Below are 11573 nucleotides of genomic sequence, written 5' to 3' on the forward strand. Positions count from 1 at the left end.
TTGTTTTCTTTTCTACTGCACCAGTGTTTTTCAAACTTTTTACTGTTGCCTATTACAAGATATATATTTTACATTATAACCCAAGTCACACACATACACATAAACTCACACTTGTAAAGGAATCAAATACAATAAATCCATAAATAGCATATAACCATTAAATGTATGACAGATTATAACTCACTGTGTGGAAAGCGCTAACCATTCCTCCATTTTATTCTTTTCTCTAATATAACAGCAATCGTGAGTTTCCCTTTACGTAATCATTATTCTACAAAAAATTTACTATATTGCATTTCTTAGGTAAAATATACAGATTTGTCAGTCTTTCTTTTAGAAGCACTACAAAATTATAATTTAAATTTAAATTATAATTATTGGCATTTAGACATTTTTCATGCTTGCAAGTATCAGACCACTTCACTGGAGTTACACCACAGAGAAAATCGCTTCATAATTCACTTTAATTCAATGAATAAATTAACCATCAAGAAAATTCAATACTGAAATATGTCTTCACTTTGCCTTGAATCCACCAACAAGATCAACAACAGTCATGAATCCAAGCAATGCAAGTTCTCCAAAGGTTTTCATTCTCTTGGGTTTCTATGACCATCCCTGGTTGGAAATGCCACTCTTCATAATCGTGCTTGTTGCTTACATCTGCACACTAGTGGGAAACATCTCAATTATTGTAATATCCAGGGTGGATCCTCATCTTGACAGCCCTATGTACTTCTTCCTTTCCAACCTCTCCTTCCTGGACCTGTGTTTTACCACGACCACCATTCCTCAGCTGCTGCTGAATCTCTGGGGCACAGATAAGTCTATCAGCTATGGAGGCTGTGTGACCCAGTTTTATATGTTTCACTTCCTGGGGGCCACCGAATGCATCCTTTTAGCTGTGATGTCCTTGGATCGTTACATGGCCATCTGCAAGCCCTTGAGGTACTCAGCTATTATGCACCAGCAACTCTGCATCTTCCTAGTGGCCGTGGCGTGGCTAAGTGGTTTGGCTAACTCCTTGCTTCAGTCATCCCTCACCATCCAGCTGCCACTCTGTGGTAACAACAAGGTAGATGACTTCCTGTGTGAGGTTCCAGTGATGATCAAGATGTCATGTGTTGACACCACATTCAATGTAGCTATGCTCTCCATTGTGGGGGCATTCTATTCCCTGGTTCCCTTGTTACTTATCCTTGTTTCCTATGGGTTCATTGTGGCAACAGTGCTCAGAATTCGGTCCTCAGAGGGAAAGAAGAAGGCCTTTAACACATGTGGTTCTCATGTTATTGTTGTATCTCTCTTCTATGGGCCAGTAATTAGCATGTATGTACAACCTTCTGCTACTAACTCCCAGGACAAGAACAAACTCATGTCCCTGTTCTACAGTTTGGTGACTCCTATGCTTAACCCTTTTATCTATACTTTGAGAAACAAGGACATGAAAGGGGCAATGAGGAGGCTTCTTGTCTCATTGTACCATCAGGGAAGAGAATAAACATAGCTATTTTTATACTCCACACTCTCCATATAGCACTCAGAAGATCCCCTACTCTAAAATCACCTCTGGATTTAACCTCCTCCAAAACTGTTAGCATTCTTTTGTGGCTACTCTATCTACGTATATGTTTACTTAACGCACTGCTGTAGTTTATTGGTTATCACTTCAAAGTGTGAATCCTAAGACTCAGTTTGTCTGCAATTTGCAAGAGAGTGAGGATCGTGTCATTAATTTCCTGTGTCTATCTAAAGATTCTACCGTAGGAATATGAAAAGTGAGCAATATATAAATGCTTATTGATTATTTACAGTCAGATTAAAAAACCCAAACCCTACCCTTTTATGTGACAATTTGAAGAACAATACAAGTAAGATGGACTGCAGTTTACCTTTTTCTTATTATGGATATGATGTAAGGGGTTAATATTTCATTTGCAAATCAATTCTTTTTATGAATTACCAGCAAGACCAGATGGGTTAATATCTTATATTCTATAACCAACCCTCTCAACCACATATTCACTCTCTGAATCTTTATAAACAAGATAATGCCAAAATAATGTCTGACTATCTCTTTCCCATAGGTCTCAGCGAGATTCCTTCCTATTGGGACATTTGACTGAAAGATATTCTATTCTTAATAATATCAACTCTTCTCATTGTAAATCTGTCATTTTCTCATACTTCTATACTCCCTACCTTTACAAAACTCTTATATTTTAACTTGTGTTTAGGGTAAATATTTAATTATTTTTCTAACAACTAAGTCTATTGATCTAAGGTCTTCACACATCTGCCCATCCTGGGTACCATGATGTGTTTGCACTGTTCACTTCCAAATAGCGAGAACAAAATCTATAGACTCATATTGTACAAATATAACACTAAGTATATTGATCACACTCAATAATTAATTAAATAAATGTATTCACTCTTCAGTTTATGCTGTGTGCTTTGCAATAAACTTTCCTTTGTAGACTTTAAGCGAAGGACACTAGTTTGCTCTTGAAGGAGACAAGGAAAATCACTCTCTGCGAGATAAGCTGATTCCCTGGAATGGCTGTAAGTGTGTTAAGGACTAGGTCTTCTCATCTCACTATGTACACCTCCTTCATAGTACTGACCACACTTGAAACTTTACGTTCCTTTAGATGATCACTTCTCTCTCCAAAAATACCATGAGGTCTTTTTTTCTCACTTGGTAACCTGAGTAGTCAGTACAATAAATGCTATAGAATAGGCTTTCGATGATTATTTTTTTAAATGAATGAAAAGTATTACCTACTGTCCTCATTGCCTACTGTTAAAACCTGTATCACAGTCTCATGCAAAAATGCGTCATGTACTAAATGATGAATTTAAAGAAGAGGTTAGTAGCTGATGTTGAAGGCAATATTTTTCAAACTATCTTCTGATGCTGCTCCAGTAAATCTTAACAGTGGTTAAAAAAAAGAAAGTAATTCATATTCAAACAAATGTGGGGGGCTGGCCCCGTGGCCGAGTGGTTAAGTTCGCGCGCTCCGCTGCAGGCGGCCCAGTGTTTCGTGGTTCGAATCCTGGGCGCGGACATGGCACTGCTCGTCAGACCACGCTGAGGCAGCGTCCCACATGCCACAACTAGAGGAACCCACAACGAAGAATACACAACTATGTACCGGGGGGCTTTGGGGAGAAAAAGGAAAAAATAAAATCTTTAAAAAAAAAAACAAATGTGGAAGGAGCCATATATTATTCTTGAAGCTTTAGAATTTTAGAAAAAAATTTAACATATTAAATGTTTGATAACTTCAAAGTAAACTGTTAAACCATTTTTAATAAAACACTTCCCAAACACCTTTTATTTTGATTTTATTGGCTTCTTTTTGAGAAGAAATAACATATAGCTTAGGAAATATAAATAACATAAAGTTTGGGAAATAACTGATTGGAAAACTCTGAATCTCAGAATTGGAACACAGAGTGTAGATGAGCCGAAGGGAAGCAGAAAATCTTACTTTTGGGCTGGATGAATAAACAGTCTCTTATAAAAGATTTGTGGGATATTGAGAGAAAGCTGCCCATAATATCCCTCCATATCTTCCCAGGTGTTTGAAATCTCAATATTATTTATTCCTCTAGGATATAATTTTTGCAGGCAGTTAGTGCGTTTGCAACAGTACTTATTAGACTACTTATTTCATCTTAATTATGGTATATATATTTATATATAAGTATATAAGTATATATAAATAGCAGCTGCCATATAGGAGATGATAACTTAGTTACTGCACCTTAGTTTAAGCAATAAAATGAATAATAGGGGGGCCGGCCCCGTGGCTGAGTGGATAACTTCACATGCTCCGCTGCAGGTGGCCCAGGGTTTTGTCGGTTCGAATCCTGGGCGAGGACATGGCACCGCTCGTCGAGCCACGCTGAGGAGGCATCCCACATACCACAACTAGAAGGACCCACAACTAAGAATACACAACTATGTACCTGGGGGCTTTGGGGAGAAAAAGGAAAAATAAATAAATAAAATTTTAAAAAAATGAATAATAGGTTTCCTTTTTTACTGAATATACTTTCTCTTAAAAAGGTAACTCTTTAATACGTAGCTAAAATAATAAAATAAAGAGATGGTACATGATTTTAGATGAAATTTATACAAATGTCAATATTCATATCTATATAAATTATTTATCAGCAAATATATTGAAAGACATTTCTATAATGGATGTTTAAAAAGTGTCTCCATGTGACAAGTTGTCGCATGTATAGGCGCATTTGATATACTGAGTCCAGCTTCCTAGAGGGCTGCTGTTCACCCTGGATACATACCAGACTCTTATCAAGTTTGTAAAAATCACAAACTTGACTCTACTGCAGACCTCCTATATCAGAATCTTGAAGAAAATCAAGTACAGAAAACTAGTTTGTTTTTTTTAAAGATTGGCAACTGAGCTAACAAGTGTTGCAAATCTTTCTTCTTGTTCTTCTCCCCAAAACCCCTCAGTACATAGTTGTGTATTCTAGTTGTGAATGCCTCTGGTTGCGCTACGTGGGACATCACCTCAGGGTGGCTTAATGAGCGGTGCCATGTCTGTGCCCAGGATCCAAAGTGGCGAAACCCTGGCCCACCAGAACGTGTGAACTTAACCACTCAGCCATGGGACTGACCCCAGAAAACTAGTTTTTTTGTTTGTTTGTTTGTTTGTTTTAAAGTTTTTTTTTCCTTTTTCTCCCCAAAGCCCCCCGGTACATAGTTGTATATTCTTCGTTGTGGGTCCTTCTAGTTGTGGCATGTGGGATGCTGCCTCAGCGTGGTTTGATGAGCAGTGCCATGTCCGCACCCAGGATTCGAACCAACGAAACACTGGGCCGCCGGCAGCAGAGAACGCGAACTTAACCACTCGGCCACGGGGCCAGCCCAGAAAACTAGTTTTGAAAACTTTCTCAGTAAAGTATGTTGTGCACCTAAAGTTAGTTAGGGCCATCACAGGAAAAAACATTTTGAGATATCCACTAGAGACAGAAGTCAATCATGTTCTGATTAATGGAAAAATGTATATTGCAAAACAAGAATAGGATACAATTCTTGCCAAAAGTGTGAAGAATTCTAGATGCTCCAAGCTTAAAAGAAAGAGATACAAACCTGTAAGTGGCAAAAATAAAAACCAAAATTCTTAGTACATGCCAAAGCAAATGCAACAAGACCAATTTGAACATCTAAAAGAGGTGGCTTCTGGGGCCCGCCCTGTGTCCGAGTGGTTAAGTTCGCTCTCTCTGCTTCAGTGGCCTAGGGTTTCTCTGGTTTGAGTCCTGGGCGCAGACATGGCACTGCTTGTCAAGCCATGCTGAGGCGGCATCCCACATGCCACAACTAGAAGGACCCACAACTAAAAATGCACAACTATGTACTCGGGGGCTTTGGGGAGAAAAAAGGGGAAAAAATAAAATCTTTAAAAGAGGTGGCTTCCTGTGAAGTAAATGTTATGTGAAAGTCAGGTAAGTACTTCAGTCAGTAGTGAAACTCCCACTTATTAGCAAACAATTTCAAAAAAATGTTTTTCTAAAATTAAAATATGCTACAGTCATGCATCGCTTAACGATGGGAAGAAGTTCTGAGGGATGTGTCATTAGGCAATTTTATCATTGTGTGAACATTATAAAGTATACTTACACAAGCCTAGATGGTATAGCCTACTATACACCTAGGCTATATGGTACTAATCTTATGGAACTGATCTTATTCTGTTTGGCATTGACTGAAGTGTTGTTATGCTGCTCATGACAATACAAAGAAACTGAGAACTAAATAGTTACTGTTGGTAACCAAGTTATCATCCTGGATAAGCAAACGTAAGAAATACCTTAAAACAAAGCGAAAGCAAAAATAAAACTATGAGAAACTATGTGATAAAATATAGGATACAGAGAATAGGAACATAAAACCAATTGTGCACAACAGGAGTGGTAGTTGAATTAAAGTAACAAATGGAGGAGTAATAATTAAACAAATAGTAGGAAAAAAATTCCTAAGTTAGAAGTAGTTACTTGGGTCCAAATATTAAAATGACTACCACGCTAGATCATAGCTAACAGAGGAAAAGTAGTAGACCTTGGACATATCCTTTTGAACTTCTTGAATTCTAAAAATGAAGGTGATATCTTAAGTGCATCCAAAGACACAGTTTGAATGATATATTAACTTATATCAGACCATCGCTCCCCCAAGAATATTTAGAAAACCTAGCTAAAGTACATAAAAGAGAATGACTAGAAAATCTGTATAATATTTTGTAAAATACATGAAAAGGAATTAGAGACACCAAGGTAGCCAGGACTTGAGGGGCCGAAATTCCAGAGAGAAGGGAGAGACACTGAGGAGAGACCAACTTTTTAAATCACCTGTCCTTTCAGGAAATTTGCCAATTCTTAAAAAGCGCATGACAAAGAGGTTAAGAAACTAGGTAAAAATTGGCATTTAAGTGACAAAGAAGATGAGAAGGATTTGGAGTAACCACACAAGCCTAAGGAAACAAAAATGGGAATTCAGAGTGACCAAGGAAGCCAGATTAAGAAGTTAAAATTCCAAGTAGAAGTGACACACAGAGAAGTGAATCTGATATGTATCACCACTTATCAAGACATTTGTCATGTTTTTTGTATCAGCCATGCATCAGAACAGAAAGTGGTATCTAGCAGTCTAAGAAAAAGGACTTTCATTTTCTCAAAGTACCAGGGAGATAAAACATGGAAAGTATGGCCCTTCTAAATATCCAAGACTTTCAGCTAGAATGACTGAAGGGCTGCAGCCTAAAAGTAAGCATAAACTGAATATAGACAAGCCCTAAAAAAGACGGAAACCCAGATTGTATAATCAGCTTTATTGAAATTATATAGAATAAACTACAACCATTTAAAGTGTACAATTCAATGTTTTTACAGTTGTATATAGTGAAACCAACACCACAATTAAGATGCATAACATTTTCATCACTCCCCTCAAAACTCTTTGTACCTCTTAACAGACCATCATTCACTCCAACCTCAGACTCAGGCAACGACTAATCTACTTTAAGTCATTATTGATTAGTTTGCATTTTCTTGAATTTCCTATAAATGGAATCATAGTGTGTGTATTCTCGTAAGTCTGTTTTTTTATTCAGCAAAAAGATTTTGATATTCATCCAAAATGGTGCTTATGTCAATAGTTTGTTCCTTTTCATTACTAGCAGTGCAGTGTTCCATTATATATACATACTATAGTGTATCCATTATATTTGTTGACAGATATTTGTATTGTTTCCAGATTTGGGGCTATTTTGAATAAAATTACTTTGACTATTTAGGTACAAGTCCTCGTTTTAGCAAATATTTTCATTTATTTTGAGCAAATACTTACTTATTGAATGAATAGGAGATGAGGTAGTGTATGGCTAACCTTTTGAGAAACCACCAAACACTGGTTGCATCATTCTACATTCCTATCAGCAACGTATGAGACAGCTCCATCCATCCCATTCACAATTAAGGTGATTTGTTTCTCCTTTAACTACCTACCAGAAGCAAAAGTAAATCCTCTCTGGGGAGGATAACAATACTTAGATCTCTCAAATGTTTTATATAAATTGTCTATCATTTTGAAATGGATGCTGGGGAAAGGAAAAGAAGAATAGGTTATTAACTAATTTCAATAGTGCTCATCCTACAAAACCAATAGATATTGCCTATAAAAAGAAATGGATATAAACACAACCATAAAAATATCTTCCTAATCATCAAAAGAATACAACAAAGAGAATGTAAAGAAAGTTAACTACATAGTGAAAGATTTTATATAACTTTTACGCATATATATTCATAAATTTATGTACTTATGTCATTATTTTACCTGACAGGGGATTTCTTGAAGACTACGTATAAGAGGCCATCTGTCTATGACTTGACCCCCAGCTTGATCAGTCAAAAAGCATTTTCCCTAGTGGATGTTTGTTGGAAATAATTACTAATGACTGCTTTAACTTTCTTTCAGACTAAGGCAATGGATAATAGTTGGGATAAACCATAAATTATTAAAAAGCTTAAAATAAAACTCTAAGGAATAAGATGTCCATATGGGGCTTTGAAAATCTTTGACAAATGCTTAGGAATTGAGAAGATCACACACATGCATAGCAATGTGGGAATATATTGGGCTCTGAGGATGCTCAGAAAAGACCTGAGAAGAACCTGAATTCTCATCTCTGGCTGAACTTGAAGATCTGTGCAAGAAGTAAGTGGAGGCTAAGGCAGAGATGCAATCTTCCTGACCCAGTGTTGAAGTCATGCCCCAATACACACACAGATATCTTGAACAAAGACAGAAGGTTTATTAGTCCAGGCATTTAAGGAAATCTCTAAGCATTAGTTGTCCACTAAGATACCTGAGTAAGAATTTCACTGGTCACAAACCGCAAAGAATACACACTTAGAGTTAGTTCCAAGATGTCACTAAACAAACAAACAGCAACTACAACAGCAAGCAGCAACAACAAAAAACCCTGGTGAGATGAAGAGAATACAATTTCCAGAGTTACCATTTATAATATTTAAAATACCTATTTTTCAACATAAAATTATGAGACAGACAAAGAAACAAGAAAGTATAGTCCAGACATTGGGTTTACTAGACAAAGAGTTTAACCAGCTGTTTTTTTAAATAGATTCAAATAACTAAAGAAAACCATGTCTAAAGAACAGAAAGAAAGTATGAGAACTATGTTTTACTAAATAGAGAATACCAATAAGCAGATAGAAATTAATTTTTTTTAAAAAATCTGAGTTCTGGAGTTGAAAATTACAAAATTTGAAGTTAAAAAAATCAGTATGGGAGCTCAACAGCACATTTGAGCAAGCAGAAGAAAGAATCAACAAACTTAAAGATAAGTCAATTGATATTATTTATTCTGAATAACACAAAGAAAAAAGAATAAAGAAAAATGAACCCAACCTACAGAAATGTGAGATATCACCAAGCATACCAACGTACACATAATGGCAGTTCCAGAAGGAATGGAGAAAGGGGAAGTGTCATAAAAAATATTTGAAGAAATAATGGCTGAAAACTTCCCAACTGTAAAGAAAAAATGTTAATCTACACATTAAAGAAGTACAACAAACTCCAAGTAAGATAAACTCAAAAGATCCATCATAAACTGAGGAAGCTAAAGAAAGAGGGGATCTTGTATGCAATAAGAGAAGTGACTCCTTACATAAAAGAGATCCTCACTATAATTTAAAACTAATTTCTTATCAAAAACTGTAGAAATTAGAATATGGTAGGTAGACGTATTTATGTACTGAGAGAAAAAAATGTCAACCAGGAAATCTACAGTCAGAAAAACTATCCTTTTAAACTGGAGGAGAATTAAGACACTTCCACATAAACGAAGTCAAGAATTTATCATTAGCATACCTGCCTACAAGAAATATTAAGGGAAGTCCTTCAGGATAATATGAAATGACAGTAGACAGTAATTTGAATCCAGATGAACAAATATGTAGGTAAATACATATGTAAATATAATAGACAATATAAATATATTATTTGTTTTTAACTCTCTTTTCTTTCTATAGTAACAAAAATGTCAAAAGACATATGGAAAACATACTAAAATGACAGTTGTGAATCCTAAGTAATCAGCAATTAATTAAATTATATGTCAATGAATTAAATACATCAATCAAAAGGCAAAGATTGGAATTCCAGTTTCTAGTACAAACAAGTAAGAAGTTTGGAAGTTGTTATTCCCATGCTCACAAGAAGAAAAACTTAACAAATTTAAAATTAATTTTTCTTAGGTACATTAGAGAATGAGGTCACCATGAAAATTGCTGCCTCAAAAATGAGAGACAGGTGAATACAGAGAATTGCAGCTTACCAAAGCAGAAGCCCAGGAGCAGAAACCCTGCATGGAATTAGTACCAGATTCATTTTACCCAGCAAATCATGTCAAGTTTTCAACAAAAAATTATAAGGCATGGGGCCGGCCTGGTAGTGCAGTGGTTAAGGTCACACATTCTGCTTTAGCAGCCCAAGATTCGCCGGATCAGATCCTGGGTGAAGACATGGCACCGCTTGTCAAGCCACACTGTGGTAGGCATCCCACATATAAAGTAGAGGAAGATGGGCACAGATGTTAGCTTAGGGCCAGTCTTCCTCAGCAAAAAGAGAAGGATTGGCAGCAGATGTTAGCTCAGGGCTAACCCTCCTCAAAAAAATAATTATAAGACACACTGAAGGCAAAAAAAAACACAATTTGAAGAAAAAGAGAAACCATAAGACCCAGACTAAGACATGGCAGAGTTTTTGGAATTATCAGACCAGGAATTTAAAATAACTATGATTAATATGCTAAGAGTTCTAATGGAAAAATTGGACACCATGAAAGATGGGAAATGTAAACAGAGATAGAAATTCTAATAAAGAATCAAAGTAAATTCTAGAAATCAAAAACACTTTAAAAGAAGTGAAGAATACTTTTGAAAAGTACATCACTAGACCTGAAATGGCTAAAGAATCATTGAGCTTGAAGATATGTCAACATAAACTTCCCAAAATGAAAAGGAAAGAAAAACCAGAATAAAAAAACAAAAAAAATTCAAGAAATATGAGAAAATTATGAAAAATATATCATACCCATAATGGGAATATCACAGGAAAAGAGAGAAAATAAGAGAAAAAATATTTTAAGTAATAATGACTGAGAAATTTCCAAAATTAATGCTAGATATGAAACTACAGATCCACGAAGCTCAAACATCTCCAAACAGTATAAAACCAAAAAGCCTACACCTAGGCGTATCATATTAAGCTAGAGCAACCAGAAAACAAAAGATAAAATGCCAGTATTACATCCTTATATATCAATAATCAGCCTAAATGTAAATGGATTGAATTCACCCACCAAAAAACACAGAGTGGAGGGATGGATTACAAAAAAAGAGCCAACAATATACTGCCACCAGGAAATCCATTTCATCTGTAAACACAAACATAGCCTCAAAGTGAAGGGCCAGAAGATGACACTTCAAGAAAATGGCAACCAAAAGAAACTGGGTGTAGCCATACTTATAACAGACAGACAAAATAGACTTTAAGTCAAAAAAGATAACAAGAGACAAAAATGGACATTATATAATGATAAAGAGGGAAATATATCAAGAAGACATATCATTTTTTAATCTATATGCAACTAACACAGGAGCATCAAAGTATGTAAAGCAACTATTAACAGACCTAAAGGTGAAATTGACAGCAAGGCAATAACAGGAGAGGATTTTACATCAACAGGACTTTACCCCACTAACATCCACAGATAGATCATCCAAACAGAAAGTTAACAGGAAAACATTGGCTTTGAATGAAACACTGGACTAGATGAACTTAATAGATATATAGAGAACATTCTATCCAAAAGTAGCAGAACAAACATACTTCTCAAGTTCACATCAAATATTCTCAAAGATAGACCATATGTTAGAAAACAAAACAAGCGTCAATAAATTTAAGAAGATTGAAACCATATCAAACATCTATTCCAACCACA

The 11573-nt window shown here is 35.7% G+C and overlaps 1 protein-coding gene across 1 annotated transcript; it reads left to right on the forward strand.

Annotated features, from left to right (window-relative positions):
- Positions 1-556: 556 nt before the first annotated feature.
- Positions 557-1501, forward strand: LOC124227411 (olfactory receptor 2B11-like). The gene has a single exon (XM_046641399.1). It carries the CDS (start codon positions 557-559, stop codon positions 1499-1501), a length of 945 nt encoding a protein of 314 aa, XP_046497355.1.
- Positions 1502-11573: the final 10072 nt, after the last annotated feature.

This window comes from Equus quagga, chromosome 15 (genome assembly GCF_021613505.1).
Source record: "Equus quagga isolate Etosha38 chromosome 15, UCLA_HA_Equagga_1.0, whole genome shotgun sequence".
In the NCBI taxonomy this organism is placed as follows: domain Eukaryota; kingdom Metazoa; phylum Chordata; class Mammalia; order Perissodactyla; family Equidae; genus Equus; species Equus quagga.

What these genes read in the sequence shown, in the direction of transcription:
- LOC124227411 (XM_046641399.1), top strand. Translation starts at nt 557, where the DNA reads ATGAATCCAAGCAATGCAAGTTCTCCAAAGGTTTTCATTCTCTTGGGT.